This window comes from Panulirus ornatus, chromosome 58 (assembly GCF_036320965.1).
Source record: "Panulirus ornatus isolate Po-2019 chromosome 58, ASM3632096v1, whole genome shotgun sequence".
In the NCBI taxonomy this organism is placed as follows: domain Eukaryota; kingdom Metazoa; phylum Arthropoda; class Malacostraca; order Decapoda; family Palinuridae; genus Panulirus; species Panulirus ornatus.
This window is the reverse complement of record NC_092281.1, coordinates 6,836,892-6,856,891: the sequence shown is the minus strand read 5'-3', so window position 1 is coordinate 6,856,891 and position 20,000 is coordinate 6,836,892. Positions and strand designations below refer to the sequence as shown.

Below are 20,000 nucleotides of genomic sequence, written 5' to 3'. Positions count from 1 at the left end.
GAAAACGTTGGAACACGTCTGCACAAACGAGCGCATGCTCAACATTTCTCAGTTGTATTTTAAATACATTTAGTGAACACGGGCGGCTACTTGTGCCCGATGCCCTGAAAGTCTCACCATTACCAATGATTATTATCATTACAAGTTGTGGAATGTGCTGCGGGAGGGGAGGGGGGGAGGGGGGTTATAAAGGCTCCGTCGCCCCTGCAAGGAATAAAGACCAGAGTTCCTTCGCGTAAATATCACCCACGTCAATTACGAAGTTAAGATTGTTTTCGGAAGATTTCTTCCCTACCTCCCGCTGGCTGGCTCTCGCTCTGCTCCTACTCAAGGTAATTCATCTGATGGTTATGGCTCTTATCTCTCGGTATTTTCAGAGCGAGATTGGCTAATCTTGAGTACAATACATCTGACGTGTGCAATTTGGAGAAGCTAGTGAAGTTGAGGAGGTACAGTGGGTTTTAGCTTGGGTTGGGTTGATATAGGAGTCTTTTATTCATTTAACCCCATAATATTCCCATGCCAAAGTGCTCCCCCATTTCTGCTGGGGTTCAGCACTGCTAGGATGGGTCAGGTAAAGGGGGTAAAAACTCGTTTTACAAACCAGATTCGTCTCCTGCTACTATGTACACTGACCAATTTCTGGTGAGAACATACCGAGAAATATGACGCAGTAAGTCTACTTCGGTTTAAGTTCAGCAACTTCAACAGTCTGTAAGTTAAAGCGGATATCCGTCAAGGGGTCGATCGCTTGACCAATCATCCTCCATCCTCATCGCGTCATATGAAAACCACACACATTCCCGCGCTAAAAATAATCCGCAAGTTGCCCCATCCGCCTCCTTCACTCTCTACTATTGTTTGCCAGGTGGGGTGAGGGAGGCTTGGTGTCTGCTCCTCCTCCTCCCTCCTCCTGGCAGCACGCTTGAATCAACACCCGCTCAAGCAAGACCTACCCTAACCACCTACCGTACCTACCCCAACACATACCCGGCGTCTACTCTCTCACGCACTCACCGGTGTAAGTCGCTGTACACGAACCACCAACCTGGTGTGGGCGGTACGAACCTTGGGGGCACCCAGTGGTCGTGCTGAAGGGTTGTATTAGTCGACCTTATTGTACCATCATGCTCAAGTGGTTCTTTTCCCTCACAGCTCCTGTCCGTTACAGAGTTATCTAGTTAAGCAAAGCTTACGGTCTGCAGAACCGTTCCATGACGGCTACACATATATTCATGCCATCACTTCTAGTCGCACCTGAATTTTTTTCTCATCAACAACGCCTCGCTCTCGGCCCTACACAAACCACACACGGACCAGGACTTTGCAGACAAGGTACACTCATCCTGGGCAAAAAAACTCCCTCATTTTTTCCCAACTAACGACCTTCGGGCGACCTCTGAAAGTCAAGGTCAACATAAGCCGAGCAATTCGCAGGATCCCCGGGAAGATAACGAGTATAAAACAGGTTTTTATGTACAAACAATCTCCATGATGACGGTTAGGTTGAATTAGTTACGTTCTATCTACGTTTAGTGTGCAAAGACTAGCCCGTCACTCTCCCTAACACACACCAGGTCAAGTGCTGAATCTATCATGTACTTGATCGTTATCAGCCCCTCTGACGTCCACACGGGTCGGATGATGAACGTGCAGCCTCCACTCCCACTGAAAACTTTACCCTCAGCAGTGAGCCAGCGAACACACTCATCCACTCAACAGTAAGCACAACACGCTAATAACAACAATCCTGGATTGTAAGTGCCACTTTCCTATAATGACTTACTGTGATTGTATCCTGTATGTAAACGTATGACACTCTCATACAAGTCAGGCAGGCTTTTAAATTACTCAACTAGAGTCTATTACAGTGCAGGAGAGTGTCAGAGAACAGTTCCTCAACAATGTGTCCGATGAAGAAGTAATCACAATCGACAACACTGTACGAATATTTACAACGGTCCCGCTGTACAACCGGGTGCATGAGAGGCGCCATCCACCAAACCGGGTACTTGACAAAGAGCACCCGTAAGGCATAAAACCGCAAGGCCGATTATCACGCAGGTTAACTCCCTGACAACATAAATAAAAAGGCGCATGTCTTCAGGATAAGAAGGGTACATAGTAACCCCCCCCTCCCTCCCCCAGAGGACCTTTGAGGGACGAAGGCCACAGCAGAGGGGCACTGGGGAGGGGGGGGGGGGTAAGTGTTCAAGGTGAAAGAGGTTGTGTATCCTTACAAGCTGAAGGGAGGAGGGAGGCAAGGGCCTTCCTTGGGGCTTTAAACCCCCACACACTCTTGCCTTAATTAACGAGGTCAAGGCCAACCCTCCCCCTGACCAGTTCCTGGGTCCCTCCTCCCACCGCACCTCGCACTAAAAATACACAAGATTTGACCAAGTAATTTCAGAGAATTATTGAAGAACCCCACAAGCCTGACATGGTGGATAAACAAAATGTGGTTTCTCGCAAGCCCAAGACCCTTGGTAACCAACAGAGTCATTCAGAACGCGCATCTCTCGTTTTCTATCAAGCGTACGTCTGTCCTGCGACATGTAAATACAGAGGTTACGTCCCTGTTATCTGTTCTAAATATAAAGCGCTTGTGATCTCTCACGTTTATAAATGGCGTTCAGGAAACATCAGATGCTTTCAGAGTAACGCCTGCCTTGCTATGGCAGGAAAAACCACAGCATGTGCTCGGGGGCACAGATTTTTACAGCAGTCCGCCCGGCAACTCTCCTCTGTGCAGCCTGCCTGTCTGTGCCACCCGGTGCTCACAAAACAAACGGGTCCAGGCATTTTGTGTTTACTGTTTGATGCGTGGATGTTTGGGTCAGCACCGGTGATGTGATGTTTACGCGACCTCGGGGTGTTCAGAACTGTGTGTATGCTGTGGTATTTACAGACCATATCTCTCAAGTCAAACATTTACGCATAACTCGAATACATGCACTTGATGTTTACAAACCATGTCGAGTCATTAGACCTCAAAAATATGTGTGTTCGAAGTCACTCCACAGTGCCTGGGTGAGCAACAGGCCTTTCCTGATACGGGTCAACTAACCTCTAAACACACACCATCTCACAAAAGATTACGAGACCAAATTCATCCATATTATAATGGAGAGAACACTAAATCCTGGCCAGCAGATAGTCTCATTTCTATGGCCTGCAGACTTCATATAATGAGCAGACCATCACAAGAACAGCCACATCCCAACCGCTGTGAACTCTATAATACAGTTCAGTAAACATGGTGACGAAGAGAGGAGTTGGGACGGCAGAAAGAATGACCTAGAACAGAGTAAATTCATTTTCCTTCTTCATAAAATCAATTTCCAAAGAAAATCATACATAACTTGCCCTGTGATCGAACCCATACGGCGATGTAGCCACCCAATCGACGTACAGCAAGAGCCTAAAACAGCTCCAACTGGGGAATAGGACAGAAGCAGGAGCGGTCCACCACACCTGCGCACTGCTGGAGGAGCTGGCAGAGGGAACACTTGTGCACATCCGGAGAGAGAGAGAGAGAGAGAGAGAGAGAGAGAGAGAGAGAGAGAGAGAGAGAGAGAGAGAGAGAGAGAGAGAGAGAGAGAGAGAGAGAGAGAGAGAGATTCTCAAGATCATTAACTGATGCGAACCTGAGGGAACCAGAGAAGCGAGCCTCATCTCCTCATCCCCTACCACCCCAAACACTGTTTGTTTTCCATCCTAGTCTTCCTGGAACCACCAGCCAACTCCAGCCTCCAGTTCCGCGAAGCAATATCCCCTGATCAATGCCAGTTGCTCTGCCACTATTTTCCTCCGATTTTGTTACACTCTACCTTACATATTTCAACAAAACGTTTTCTTTAATTCTATGATTAGCCCTAACATCTCCCTCTACGAAGGAATACGGGTATTACTAACGACCTCTTTCTAAATGAGATGTTGTAAAACTGTTTGAAGACGGTATACTCTACGCACAATGAGGAAATATGAGGAGAGCTGGGCTACTAAATGTGAAGCACGACAGCAAATCATTCGTCAATATCATACGTCTGTTGTGTCATACTGTTATTCACAAAGAAAAAGGTTGCTGAGTGTATGTAGTATGCAAGATTACTAGAAGGGGCAACACAAGTGTAGACTCTCCTCTCTCTCTCTCTCTCTCTCTCTCTCTCTCTCTCTCTCTCTCTCTCTCTCTCTCTCTCTCTCTCTCTCTCTCTCTTCCCCCGTAACACACACAGAGGTAACCCAGTTGGTTGGTTACTTCTATCTAGCGGGAAGCGCTCATCAAGCGGGGATGCGAAGTCCCTCACCAACACAAGACACTGCCGGAGGACGGACGTACCTGGGGTGGTCTCCTGTGTGTCAGGCTCTACGCCAGCAGCCTCTCGCTCCAGCAGGAGGCGGGTCCTCACTTCCTCAGCGCACCAGTCCTCGCTCACCAGCGTGTCGTAATCAACACCTGCGAAACGACGATACACAAACACAAATTCAATAAAAAACGACAAAGAAAATGTAAAGAAAGAAACATGAATTATATCAGGCAGTATCTGCAACTCCCTTACGTGAACTGAGAATCTATTCCCATGACGATCATTATATCAGTTCATGTTGACGTAATTCACTGAAAATGACAACACTGACATCAAGCGACGTGTTAAAAGTACAGTTAGTTTCTGATCTCTTCTTTTCTAAAGTAGTAGTTCACTTCGCATTTCTCTAATCTCTGGAGGGAGCAAATAAGAACTGACCCCAATGATTCGTAACTCCCAGAGCACGACGGTGTTAACCTTTACGGCGTGATGACCTGGACTGAGGGTCGGGGTCAAAGGTCAGGCCATCATACCGACAGGGTACACCACTGTGCACGAGATATTCATGTTGAAAATGTACTTCTTTGCTTTAATGTCCGTCCCTTGTGACAGGGTGGACCGGCTCCTATTCCAGTTATGGGAGGCAAACTGGTCTTAACACCAGGGTCAGAATGCAGATCCTGTGTCATGCCAGCCTACCAAGATCAACTCACTGATCGACTTTGCAACTGTTGACCCACGTAAGTACTGGTAATTCTGCACAACTAGAGTCCTACACACATCATGCATGTCTTCATTCTGGCCAAATACCTATATCAAGGCTTCAAGACTTCAAGGTTGGCCCGATAATGACTTCGAGCCAAAATCTCACTTGCCCAGATTTCTGTAAAACCTGAAAGAGCCCCAGCGGCAGAACCATCCATATAAATGTATCAAGCATCAAGTTGACACAGATGAAGGGCACTGACCGTGAGTGAGCAGGAAGCAGCAGAGGAGGTGGACGAGGGTGGGCACACCGTGGGCGTTGCTGTCCTCACCGTGGGCAGCCATGACCTCCTCGAGCGGGCGGCCCAGCACGCCCTGGACTCCCACACCGGCGCCCTTCATGTCGGCCAGGAGAGAGTGTACGGCGTGGGCTGGGGCGTGGATCGGGTCTGGCGGCAGGGGCCCGCGGTGCTTGCAGCGGGACGACGAGGACGAGGACGATCGTCCGCCCATGGATAGGGCCAGGAACCTCCGCACCCGGGCCAGGGTGCTCTCCCCGCCCTCCTGCAACATGAAAATCCACACACTTGAGGCACGAGGCTCATGGCTGCCTTCATGAAGGAACCAAAGGTTCAGGGATAAAGTTTCCAAAAAGTGTCAAGTTTTAGGGATAAAGTTTCCAGAAAGTGTCATGCTTCAGGTATAAAGCTTCAGAAAGACTTAGGCTTGACGGATAAAGTTTCATAAAGAATCAAGCTTAACGGATAAAGTTTCATGAAGAAAGTGAATCTCAAGCATTGTACAACTTTGTTAAATCTAAGAACGTCATCATCCAGTGAGAACTGGTCCACAAGATACACAAAACAATGTAACCCAGGCGACAAATCTACCTGCTGCCATCAGTACTTAAAGCTAAAAGACAAATCTCGTGTTCAACATGAAGTCCCACTTCTAGAGGAGAACATTTCGCATCACACACACGAACGAGTTAAACTGTCAGCAATATATGAAATAAAAATAAGTGAACGGCAGGTTCTGGCGAGTTTTAATCAAGATAAATAAAAAAAAAAAAAGAGAGAGAGGCAGGTAAGCCTTTACCAGGTCTTTTCAGTAAGTCAATCCCTACAGAAGAACTTCCACATAAGTGGAGGTCAGCCAATATCACATCGACTTTCATAAAAAAAAATGTAATAAATGCCTACCCGCATATCATTAAGTTTCATTCAAGTTTCGTAAGGCAAGTCACACAAAGAAATCTACATTCATACAAAATTGAGGCTGAATACTGTTTCACAATGAAATCAAGCTTCAAAATGTTTTACTAAGAAATCAAACTTCATAGTGGGTAAAGAGAACGATTAAATAGTCAACTTTTCACACCGAAAGCAAGCTTCATGATGCTTCAAAAACGAATATTCATAACGTATCACAAAGAAGTCATGCTTCATGATGCAAAGGTTTATGCTGAAATTAAGCTTCAATGAACAAAGTTTCATGAGCATAAGGCCACCGTCCCTCTTAACAGGTAACCTGATTAAAACAAAACATTTCATTATACTTAAACGAGGCGAAGTAGAGCATCATAGCTATTAACAAGCTAATTAATTACTCATTCAAATCCTACTAATTAAGGAGGCAAAGTATAGCAGGGCCTCCAGCACTGGAGGGCCAGCACGTGGAGGGAGAGATGGTAAGGAGGCGCGGAGGTCGAAGGTAAGGAGACCAGAGGTCAACCGTGGGAGAGATGGAGAGACACAGTGAGATAGTGAGGTACTAGAGTTAATGTAGTGCTCTGAGATGTAGGAGAGATGACCGAGGTGGTTCTCTGAGAGAAACTGTGGCGTTAAGCTATGATAGAAAGAGAGACTGTGAAGCTCGGGTACGTGAGTTACCGTGTTGCTAAGCTGTGGTAAGAAGACGGCTGAGGTGAGGATCTGAGAGACTGGTTGATGGTCAGGTAATGGAGAGACCCACGTGAGAACCAAGAAGAAACAGGCGGACATAGACGGAGGGAGAGAGATAGCGGACCAGTGGGTCATAAAAGGATACATGGAACAGTGAGACACACGGGGACATATGGACTAGTGAGACACATAGACCAGACAGACATACAGGGACACCACATAAACCAGGACCGGTCGGGACTAACCTGGGGCTGGCACCTAGTGTCCCCAGCACCATGTTGTTCGCAGCAAAAGGAGGGGCGGCGCATGGCTCGGTTGCGCCGGGGTGGAGCGTGAGATACCTCTCTCAGTCGTGCGATGGGGCCGTCCGGGGGGTCCGAACGGGGCCTGGGATCTTCCCAGGGGGCCTAGGGGCTCTCCTGGGTTGGGTGAGCGGCAGTGGGTGGGCGACTCCGTGGTTACCGCGGGGCGCCTCCCCAGCTCTCTCCCGACTGGCAGACGGCGGCCACTTGGGCACTCTCCTGCAAGGGGCAGACACGAGGGATGAGGGTCACTAACATGGCAGCTCAAGGATTCACGGTGGCAGCAACATGGCACCCAACACCGCCACCCACGCCCGGACACCCACACTTACATGTCATTCCGAGATGTTCCTCACCACTTACCTAAGGGCCCAAGGATATAGCTGAACACTTACCTAGGGGTCCCAGGATAAAGCTTAACACTTGCCTGGGGCCCCCAGCATGATGCTGAAAATTTACCTGTGGCCCAGAGATGTTTTAGAACATTTACCTTCTGGGCCCCCGAGACGATGCTGAATACTTAACTTGGGGTTCTAAGAGATGTTCATGAACATTTACCAGGGAGCCTTAAAGTCCAGCAAACGTTGAATGTAAGAGTTCGTTTCAAAGCTAAAACATTTTTTCCTAGTGGAAGCCTCAATACCTACACACAGGGCACCTCCATGAAGCCTGCAACAGGCTGAGGAAGCCTTCACATTACCGCCTCTGAAACACCGTCCCCTCAGGAACCAACACAATCACTTAAAAGAAGAAATAAAAAAAGAAGGAACTTGGGTTCGAAAGTAAGGAAGCAGAGTGTCGCACTACTACTACTACCGTGTCGTGGCTGATTCGATTCTACAGAGCGTGAGGCTTTTTGATGTTCCTAAACTGAATCCTCTCTCTCTCTCTCTCTCTCTCTCTCTCTCTCTCTCTCTCTCTGGGTGACGAAAATGAACGTCCATATGTTACGTCAATCATGACCTCTGAAGATGATATCAATAACGTGACATCCGTAGGTGACGTCAACCGGTATGAAGGTTTTGCTCACCGAGCAGCCTTCCCCTTACACACACACACACACACACACACACACACACACACACACATACACACACACCACGCTTCCAGCCGCACTCAATGAACGCAATTAAATCTTTACACACGTCAACAGCAGTTGTTAATCTGCTTCGCGGGATCAAGTCTTCCACAACCGTCCTCAAATCAGGCCAGGCCTCGAATGAAGCATGAAATAGTGGCATACCACATGAAGCAGGAGGGATATGAAGGAACATGGCTTCCCTCTACCTTATGCTTTCATTATAAAATGACATGCCAAACATTCGTCCGCCAAACAACAGCGAATCCAGCAACGCATTATGTGTTATATTTCAGAGACGTAACAGAAAAAGAACCATACGAGAAGCATCTTTCCTAGCTCCTGCTATGACCTCCTCCCCCTCACCCAGCCAAATGACCCTCTCCATACCCCCCACCACACCAATTAACCCAAACCCCACCTCTCATCCTACTACCTGACCCCCTCTCCCCACCTCTCATTTTACTACCTGACCCCCCTCTCCCCACCTCTCATCCCACCATCTCACCTCCTGAGGCCCTCATCTCCCCCACCCCCCCAACCCACCCAACACACCCTCCCAGTTTTCACCCTAGCGTCAGCCTCCCCCGAGCCAAGGTCAGAGCGTGTGCAGCTAGTGACAATACCGCGAGCCCTATGAAAAGATCAGCGCCCCCCGCTAGCCTTGGGGTATGGGGCGGCCCTTGTGGCGTGCAGTGACATGCGACTCTGAGCCTTCTTCCTCCCGGCCTGACAGCTCAAAATGGTGACCCCTAGGGCGTGACAAAGGATGTGTAGCCAGCATGTGACGTAGTCCACTGGTCCTGGTTGGTTACATTACGCAGCAAGACGGCGGGAACACGGGGTCTTCACCAAAGCGACGCCGGACACATGGGGAAAATCTTACGCCAAAGCAAACTAAACTATGTAGTATGTTATATGATGGTACAGTGTCAGACGTAGGACCACTGCCTGTTATACCACACACTCCACAGATGTCAACAAAGCCTTTAATTACAACACACACACACACACAACACACACACACACACACACACACACACATCTGCGTACACTCGGACAGTGCGACCCCCTGCGCCTGATCCCAGATCATATACGCAACTTTTTACTCACGATCCACAGACTGCTCAGCACGGGCTCCTGTGGGAGGTGCACAGAGGACGTAGAAGATCCTCCTCGGACACCCTTATCCCCCCCACCCCCCACCTCCCCAGTGGTATTATCGTAGGGTCGGGGTGTCCACCTCGGCTCTGGCTGTCCATTACGTCGCAGCCAAAATGATTACATTTCATTTTTTTTATTTGTGTGTGTGTGTGTGTGTGTGTGTGGGGGGGGAGGGGGGGGTGAGACGTGTTCAGAAGTGGCACATAATGTAAACCATAATCTTGTTAGCCCTATCACTGCCTCCCTTCTTTCCCTCCGATCCCTTTATAACAACACCCTTCCGCGCTGACCGCTACTCACTTCCCTCTTCTCGTCACCCCCACCCCCCACGTGGCCGCCTCCACGACACAACTGCTGCATTACGCCCACACATCGTCCTGCCCAGTGTTATCAAGGTCAAAATTTACAAGTCTCACAATAACACGCTCGACAGTCCGCTCCCCAGGGGGCCCCTAGTTTAGCCCTGCCATCATCCCTTGGCGACCGTCTCGCTCCCATGGGACTTTATAGGACTTGTTTAGCCTTGCCGTCACTTACCGACCCTTGCCATCCCCTGCTCCTTTATCCCCCAGATGGCCTTAACAGGATCGCTGCTAAGCCCTAACGTCCCTTTGCATCCTTTTCAAACCACCACCCTTCTAGCAACCACGAGTACCATTAATGTACCCTGGCTTGTTGGCCCTGACGTCCCAAGCGGTCCTCCTCACCCTAAACACTACACCTAACTGCCTCCCGCAGTTACCCACTGATTCCCCCCTACAACATCTCCTGGGTCTGGCATCGCTCACTCGAACCTGAGACCTCTCACCTGACCCTGGGACCTCTCACTTGACCCTGAGGCATGTTACCCGACCCCAGGACCTCTCACTTGACCCTGGTCAAGAACGGACGGTGCCCTGTTCAGCTCTTCTCTGCTCAGGGTTCCTAAGCCAGCGAGGTCAAAAAAACTAGCAAAACTACTCTGAAAAAAGGTAAAAAGACAAGAGACTGGAAGACGGCACACGCCATACCTGTGAATTAGAAAGGAGATCTGGAAAAGGCGCTGAGCTACTGACTGGTGTCCGTAAGGTATTGCAAGGTGATCAGAAAGCTAATGGGTGACTTCCTGCTGAGAAGGAACTGCCTACGTGGGACAGAACACGGCTTCAGGGAAAGGAGGTCATGTGTGAAGAACCTCTGAAATCTCTACAAGAGAGTGAGCTACATTACAGACACGAAAGAAAGATGGGTAGATTGTCTGTAATCAGACTACCGGAAAGCATTTGACACTGTCCCCCATAAGATTATGGCTAGTAAATAAGCTGGATTACCAGGCATAATATTAAGGAGATTACCTCCATGAATAAAAGATTATATCAATGGAAAGGAACAGGACGAATGTAAGGGAAGACAGCCTTCTCGAAATGGGTTGAGCTCACAAGTGAATGACTTAGCAGAAGGATTGGACTCCAACTATAATATAAGGACGATGAAAAAGTTAAGAGGGGAGGGAGAAGCGAGAAGGGTGGCAATAACTTAAAAGGGGATCTAGACAAACTCCAAAGTTGATTTGATACATGGCTGAAGAAACTTAAGAGTAAATGTAGTATGGACGGGACAAAGAGGAAGAGGGCCTCAATAACAGTGATAGAGAAGATGCAGAGGAGGGCAACAAACATAATAGCAATTAAGAGATCTGCGTTACAGGAAAAGGCTAGAGGCATTAAATACAACCAGTAAGGAAGACATAAAGACTGACCTGATCACATCTTTAAAGTTTAAACCAGCCAAATGACGTAGACAGTGAACAGTTCTTCGAAGATGCAGGGGTAGAACAAGCAAAGGACATAACAGATGAAATCAAGCAAGAAGCGTTTCAGGAAAGATGTAAAGTGCTTTCCTAGTACAAGAGCAGTGAATAATCAACATATGTGAACCACAAGAAAGTTTAAAAAGTTGTATGATAGTAGAGGTGATTCAACAGATAGGGCCCGGATGGGGCCCCACGAGTGTAGAACTTCCTACACGTACAGTACAACTCGGCGAATAGAAACAGGCAATTACACTCGCGCATATAAAATCACAATCATCTCTTGACAAAAATACCTCTCATAACACACGGCTACGCCACTTTTGCTGTTGTTGTCAGAATCTTGAGGCATTAAATGCTCTCTCCTCTCCTCTCCCTCCTTCAAGATCGTTGTGACACCAGCTGTGCTGGGGAGAGCAGTGAGGGTCAGATGCAGTTTGCATATCAACCCTGTAGGACATGAGGCCTGACGGACCCTCCTAAAAGCCTCATATGTATGTGTGTGAGCGACAGAGAGACGCACTACGGAGGAGTTAAGAGGGAGTCACTCATCTACACAGCTTGCACTGACGTGACCAGACATGGGGACGACACCATGCAGCCTCAGGGACGATGAGAGTGGAACGAACACCTTGCTTTTTAGCTGGGCAGGCCAGCCTTATCCCCTGGCAACAGGCCAAGACCGCCGCAGGGAGAGCCTCTCAGCATTCAACCCTTCCAGCAGCTTATGTAAGCCAATTACAGGGGGCGCAGCACATGCTAAACATGCTGGTCAAGATGCCACCAGAGGAGAAATAAGGAGAGTGGGGCTACACCTGGTCTCTCTCTCTCTCTCTCTCTCTCTCTCTCTCTCTCTCTCTCTCTCTCTCTCTCTCTCTCTCTCTCTCTCTCTCAGGGGAAGGTTGGGAGCGGACACTTCTCTTGGCCCAGGTAGCTGTCTTTTCGTCCTGCCTCACCCACATGCGGGGGGTAGGCTGCTGGCTTTCAGTCCACAAACATACGATCTCTCCACTTCACACATAACACCTGACAACACGTAACTCACAAGACACTTTTCTTCGTAATTCCAGTTTCCTGCGGTGAGTGCTACGCGACAGACCTGCTTTCTGGCAAAATCTCGTCGTAAGTAATTACTCTCTAACACACATCGTAATTACAAACAATCTGATCGAGAGAGAGAGAGAGAGAGAGAGAGAGAGAGAGAGAGAGAGAGAGAGAGAGAGAGAGAGAGAGAGAATATATTCCATACCAATTACGAGCCAACCACGTCGCTTACGTCAAAAGCTAAATTGGTCATACAAAAAAGGATATACATTTTGCCAGAATGTGAAACATACAGATCTATATATTACCACTTCATCTGCTCCTCCCATCACCAGTCAGATGAGAGGGAGTGCCACCAGCAACAGCCACCGCCAGTTTCCATCCTCATTGCACCTTGCAACACCAGTGCCACGGACTCCCCTCCCCCATCAGGTACACGTACTGGCCAGGCTGAGCTGGCACCTGATATATTTCTGTCCCACCAGTTTATCCTGGCCCATCCCCCTCCCTAACCGGTACTGGCTCTGGCACCAGTTCCTTCCTCCTCTCCCTAACCAGTACTGGCAATAGCACTAGTGCTTCCCTCTCCTCCCTGTCCAGTACAGGCATTGCACCAGTTCCTCCCTTGCTCACAGTAAAGGCACTGGCACCAGCACCTCCCACCTATCCCTATCCAGCACTGACACTTTATGTTGAAGGCTCCAGTCACACACAAAAGTCCACATCAAGGCCGGGCCTTAAGTAAAATACAGAGAGAATTACAAAACGTTAAAAGAAAAGTGGAAATATTTACGCCTTTTGGAAGGTGTGAAAGACCTGTCTTTTGAAATGTGCCATGTAGTAGTTACTGGGAAAGACATGAGAAGGTAGTGTTCCAAAGCTTCGACGTGTAAGGAAAGAAGCAGGTATCAAAACAGCCCACCCCTGAGCTGCATCAGTACCTCCAGCCTCCTTGAGCACCTTAGGATTCAGCTACAGAAAGGTGGTCGAGATATCATGTAGGCACCAGAGGAAGGGAGGGTAAAGACTTGAATCATCAGGGAAGGACATATGGGATAAGAGGCAGGGTTTGGTTGCAATAGGTCCTAGGGTCAGACAGCCAGTAAGAAACCTTAATTCCAAATTGCCAAGGAGATAGAGACAGTCCCAGGGGCTAGCCACAGTGCCAGGAGACAGATAGCGCTAAGGGCAAGCCAGTGCTAGAGGCTAGCCACGCTGCTTTAATACAGCCAAAACTTAAAAAAAGTGCCACAATCTAGCCATGATTCAGCTAAAGCACTAGCACTTGTTACAAGTGCCAAGAGCAAGATCAAGTGCCAAAAACCAACCACAATGTCAGGGCCTAGGCAGAGTGCCAGACCCTAACCATGGTGCCAGGACCTAGCTACGATGTGAGGTCTTAACCACAAAGCCAAAATTAGCCACAACGTTATAACCCAGGGCACAACACCAGGACCTGTCAATAATGCCAGGCCCTAAACAAAGTGCCAGGGAGGGCTCCTTACATTAACACCAAGCAACATGCTGAAACTAAGGCAAAAAAAAAAAGGATAAATTCTGACCACAGTGCCATGACCAAGCCAAAGTGCCCTGACATAACAACAGTGCCAGAACCACCTAACTACAGTGCCAGTATTACTGGCATCAAACACTAAACACATTGCCAGACTCTTCACTGTGCCGGAATCAACAGTGCCAGCCAGCACTAGGCTACATCATTGATCCTCCTGACCAGCCGACTGTGCCACGTCCCAGCACTGGTAATGTAATCCTATAGAGTTAGGAGCAAACATTCCCTGCATTTCGCTACAACTGAGATCCTGATAGTGATGGGGCACTGCCAACTGTGGAAGCCGTACGGGTAATAATAGAAGGTAAATAACACAGGAAGGTGATGGCAGGTTCACTTGCCCTGGGTGATCGGGCTAAGTTGCCGGTGGTACAACAGGCCCTGGTAAGTGGTTGGTGGTTGTGGTGGAGGTCAGTGGTACGTACTGGGAGAAGTCGTGAATGATGGGAGTGAGGTAGTTAGATGGCTTCTCGTGCCTTTGAGGAGACACAAATGGTCAATTTTATATATTTCTTAAGTTCTTTCTTTCGTGTGTAAGCATTAAGGAGGCCCCCAGCACGAGCACGGTGACCTTGGTCTCTACAGAGAACACGTTGTTCTCCCTCTGGCCGTAGTGGTATGTATATATGTGTGTGGTACGTGTCTACTGCATGCTGAAGTTGGGTGTCCTCGCTTGGCTAACCCTCTCTACACAGTCTTTGGCTGTCTCCTCACTGACGCGCAGGAAAGTGTCCCGGTGCATTGTAATTAAGTTTATCATATCTATGTTGCAAGTGACCTCGCCGAATTCTCAGACCCTAGCGGCTGCGCCTGGAGTACTGCGGTGCCAGCGTTCTACAGCCTGGCCCGTACTGCCACTGTATCAGGAAGGCTAGGTCAACGGCCTAAGGAGGAGGAGGAGGAGGAGGCAGGGGGTATCTGTAACCCGAGACAGTGCATCACCTGTCGTGACAACTGGACCTGACTTGTCCCGCCCTTGCAGTGCCCACATGTTACCCTGTCACCATCCCCCCCCCCCTCTCTCTCTCTCTCTCTCTCTCTCTCTCTCTCTCTCTCTCTCTCTCTCTCTCTCTCTCTCTCACACACACACACACACACACACACGTTCCTCCATGCTCGGCTCCTCCAGCCCTGGAAGCTGAAAACCTCTTTCCCTTCCAAGTCTTCTGGAAGTTCATGGCCGAAATAACGCTGGCCAAAAACCCAGCAAGTTTAATAATAAGACGGTCGGCATGAGAATTATAAAATGTTTTAGTACTGATGACGTGGTAAGAAGAGTAATGAAGGGAAAAACCCGAGGCTGGGGTTAAAGCTGAACGTCCTACTGGGAGGGTGAGGAGGAGCCAGACACAAGTGGTGAAGCCGGGTCGACCCGAGGAACGAGCCTGACGTGGAAATGACGGAGTAACAGAACGAAAGAACCTTTCATGGGAGAGAGAGAGAGAGAGAGAGAGAGAGAGAGAGAGGGAGAGGGAGAGGGAGAGGGAGAGAGAGAGAGAGAGAGAGAGAGAGAGAGAGAGAGAGAGAGAGAGAGAGAGAGAGAGTGTCTGGAGAAGCAGCGGACAATGTGAGTTAACCTTAGAGAGACGGGTCTTCATGGTGAGACGGCACACAACAGTGAGGCAGCCCTGAGCCCTTGGCTACGACCTTGCTCGATGACCTGCACTGACCTCATGTGATCACCCCCCCCCCCACCACCCGAGTCAGGAAAGGCTATATTGACAACCCACATGACCCCGGTTTAGGTCAGGTTCTAGAGAAGGGATGGAGAGCGGTTACTGGTCGTCAGTGACCCTGGTTAGGGAACGGACGAAGTCAGAACGGGATATGTAGTAATATGATATCTGCAATGAACTGTAACATCCTATGTAACATCAGGCCACTAGGGTCTGACAAAGACCCTTTGTGACCTCTGTAATCCTTTTTCGCTACCGCTCACGGGATGAGCATGGGGTGCACACTAAATCTGTACCGGTAAATCACATCCAGTACAACAGATGCGTGTTGTGGGAGGTGAAGTAAGGAGGCACACCCACACAGTCAATACCAGAGACCAAGAGGGCGTGTGTCTGTACGGCCGCCAGTGTTTCCATCGCTATCTGTATTCGGTTCCATTAAGCTTGGTGAAATGGGTCAGCTGTCATTTACCAGCGAAATCATGCATACAAACGCAGGCCACAAAAACACACACACACACACACACACTCATGCATAAAATGCGTACAAATACGTCCACGCTGAACACGTTCAGCTCTCTCTCTCTCTCTCTCTCTCTCTCTCTCTCTCTCTCTCTCTCTCTCTCTCTCTCTCTCTCTCTCTCTCTCTCTCTTTCTTCCTACCATACACACTGGTAACCCGTGGCTATAAGGCAAACATAACCCAGCTCCATCTGTCACCGTCGCAAGGTAATACTTGTTGAGGATTAAGGTCAAGGGACAGAGGTAAACCACTCCCTCAAGTGCATTGTTATGCTTGCCCACGTCATCGAACGTCAAGACCGAACGTGTTACAGAAGTGGCAAGTGTGACTCGGTGCTGGAGGGGAGAGGGGGAGGAGGAGAGACACCACGGCAAGTGTGGTACAGTGTGGTGCGCCAGGGACCGAGCGTGGCTGCGCTGGAGGTTGGGGGGATAAGCTTCCTGGGGAGCTTAGCTGACCTCTCACTGGCTGCTTCCTCCCATCCTGCCTGCCTGGTCCGCAATACTCCCGGACCCCCTTCCCCCCATGCTGGCCCCCGGAGATTCGGTCCCTGGGTTTCTGACCACATCGGCTGAGGTACGCTGGAGCACGAAGGTACCACGACGGTACGACGCTAGGGTACGGTGGCCCTGACTTCTGACCTGACCCTTTAGGGCCAGGTCAAGGATCAGGCCATCATACCCAAGGGTCGCACCGTCGTGCTCAGGGGGTATAAACTTGGGGTAAACGATGGTAGGTGTTAGACACGGGTAAAGGGTAGAACTGGGTAAGAGGGGGAGTGGGCAGAAGACGATAGTCTCGGAGGAAGATGGCTTCGAGAGAAGTCAGGGGGATATACACTGATGATGAAGGAAGGAGAGAAGGAAGGAAATAGACGAAACAAAACCGTGGTGTGGTACGCGATCTTAAAACGAAGAAAGTGAAGGAAGAAAATGGCCTGGGAATGGGACGTAACTGCGAGAAAGCATCTGGGAGAAGAGGAGAGTCGGGGAGCGAAACGAGGTCAAAATTAATCATTAAAAGACGACGACATGATGACAGATGGTGAGGGAGATTACAGGAACAGGCGCGGGAGGAGGAAGGGGAGGAGAGTAAAGGTGAAAACGGCTCATATTGAAGAACGATGATAATGAGGGTGAGGAGAGAAGATGAGAAGAGTGATGATGGCAGACCTGGTGACGAGGCGAGACGAGGAAGAAGAGTGGGTGGGAGCCCTTACAGCCAAGCATTCTGGGGGTAAAACACAGACACTACTTACGAGAGGGGCACAACTACTGCAGAGGTCTGTAAACCCAGTCTCGTGTCTTACTTATGTCTTTATCTAACCATCCCTGATGAAGCGTCACGCACGGCTGTCGCAAGCGTTACGTGTGATGAACACGTGCGTCACGTGTCACACAAGGTAGCCAGTCAATACACGTTTTCAAAAGCTTACGTCTGGCGATAATATGGAGAACATTGTACGGGGCAGATGACTGTTCAAATAGGTGAAACCTATAATGGGGGTTTACAGGTGATTACGGCCTTACATGAACGCTACAATAGGATGAAGGTGACGAGCCTGAAGGTATGACAAGGGTGACACGAAACGTTGACGTCTGATGAAGGTGACACGGGACGCGTACGTGTGACGATGACGCACAACACACAGGTGCGGGTGGAATACAGGCGACGAGGCGGCCATACAGTGTGGTTCTGCAACCTGACATGACCCTGTCATCGTGGGCTTGTATCAGGTCGCCGGCCCCTGAAACCCCCCCCCCCCCCATCTACATAACCTCACCTACCCGCCCCTCCCCCCGACCTCCTAACTGCCACCCCTCCTCCCCAGAGAGCCACCCAGCCCGGCCACCCTCACCAACAATCAATATGCCACCCGCTACCACCACACGCGCAACTTTAACCTTAACCAGGAGCATGACGGTACGACCCTTGACCATGGCGGCACGACCTCTGAGCACGATGATACGACCCTCGGACAACGATGCCATGGCCTTTGACCAGAACCCTTATTTTTCAAGGCTCATGTCAACGGCCAAGCCAGTCATAATCAAATGTCGTACGTAATCTTGTACTCGAGTCGTACCGTTAAGCTCAAGGGTCTTATGGTCTTGCTTAAGGGTCATATCGTCCTACTCGAGTCGTACCGTCGTGCTCCGGGGGATGGTTCGGTCGCACACAAGGGCTACGCCGTCGACCCAGGGATCGTACCGTCACATGTCAACATGAGCTACACGCGACTTGCCATGTATGGTCAAATACACACCATCGGCACTAAAGACGACCAGACATGGACCCAGCCTGAGGTGAGGCAAGGCAGGAGGTATGATCGACCAAGTCTTGGTCCAGGCGCAACCTCCAGCACCCAAAGAGCGTGTCCCCCGGTTCCAGTGAGGCAGGCGAGCTCCAGGCCTGAGGGGGGGGGGGGGGGGGGAGACGGGTGGAAGTGGACAGGGGAGTCAGAGGGCTCAGTAACATTTGCAGATACGTGTGGACGTCTGTCTTCTGCCAAAAATGGTCCAAATCAGCCATTCACGTATGCCATTTGTTTACATTTATTCTGGCAAAATGAAAACGGGGAGTACACACTAAATGACCAAGTTCAGAATTTCACAAAAGACACAACTGAGAGACGGAGGGATAAACACACACACCTAAGCCTAAATGGGGAATGTTCAACCGCCGATGTCTGACCCACTGACCACGACCGTGCGACCCTTGGGGAACGAAGGGTGTGACCTCCGACCCTGTCCTAACGGGTCAGGTTCAAGGCCAGGCAATTATACTTCAAGGGCCGCACCGAGACGGCTGGAAGGGAAGGGAGGCCACAACCAGCACAACACGTCAAGGAACACACCAGTAGATGACAAGGTCCTCTGGGAGGATCAGCAGGAGCAGCAGCAGGGGGATCATACTACAGGAGAAGGACGGAGGGACACGCGTCACCCGCTCCGTCCCTACCGTGAATACGTGCACGAGGACGTGCATGACAGCAGCTATAGAAGTCTTTCCAAAATTTCAAAGCAGTTTTAATTGTACAAAGTCATCAACCATCTTCCATACAAGTTCAGTCAGATAAACTAATACTTTCAAAATGATGATAAATACATGTAAATCTGTTAAAAGTAGTTCCCAACCAAATGGTAAAAATCATAGCCATACGTTCATCCAATGGTGTGCTGGAAAGCCCTACCACACAACCCTGCACGGGGCTAACACTGTAACCTTCTTCTTCCAGGCGAACCCACGGGGGTATGACAATGTAAACAAAAGAGGCACACATCTACAAACATCATCACAGTTCCAGGAAGCGACCGATGCCCGCCTATTCCAACAATAAGAGAGTTCCAGGAAAACAACGCCAGTCACTTCCAGCATTACAAGAATTCCGGGAAAGATTAATAACTGTCTGTTCAAGCACTGCCAGGGCTTCCAGGAGATAACCAATAAACGCCTTTTCCAGGAACATCGCAGCTACGAGTTAAATACATCTGCATCTTCCAGGGTTAACAAGGTTCCACGAACTAACTAACTCCAACCACTTCCATCGTTACCCATGTGTCGAGAAATCGCCAACGTATGCTACTTCCAGCGTTACCAAGGTTCCACGAAATTTTCAACGCATGCCACTTCCAGCGTTACTAAGGTTCCAGGAAATTAATAAACCATGCCACTTCCAGCGTTACTAAGGTTCCAGAAAATTAATAAAACATGCCATTTATTGCGTCATGTTCCAGCAGATTACCAACACCCGCCACTTCTAGCTATGCACACATTATACACTACCCAAACCCATTTACAGTCCTGTCCCCTCCCTCTTTACAACCCCTTCCCCCTCTCTACACTGCATCTTTACTCCGTAGCATCTTGCGACGGTCTGTTAACAATCGTCAGCACGAAGGTTATGACTAGGTTACCCTTACTCTCCCCTCCTACAT

At 49.4% G+C, this 20,000-nt stretch overlaps 1 protein-coding gene across 3 annotated transcripts in view; it reads right to left on the bottom strand.

The window, feature by feature from the left end:
* Nucleotides 1-20,000, bottom strand: part of LOC139766912 (uncharacterized) — a 332,290-nt gene that overhangs the window by 246,782 nt on the left and 65,508 nt on the right. For all 3 annotated transcript variants that reach the window (XM_071695945.1, XM_071695943.1, XM_071695944.1), the window contains exons 3-5: nucleotides 7,162-7,437; nucleotides 5,276-5,576; nucleotides 4,340-4,456 (exon numbers count right to left, since the gene is read on the bottom strand). In XM_071695945.1, coding sequence (XP_071552046.1) covers nucleotides 4,340-4,456; nucleotides 5,276-5,576; nucleotides 7,162-7,224 — 481 coding nt within the window. In that variant the 5' untranslated portion in view covers nucleotides 7,225-7,437. The remainder of the gene's footprint in view (nucleotides 1-4,339; nucleotides 4,457-5,275; nucleotides 5,577-7,161; nucleotides 7,438-20,000) is intronic.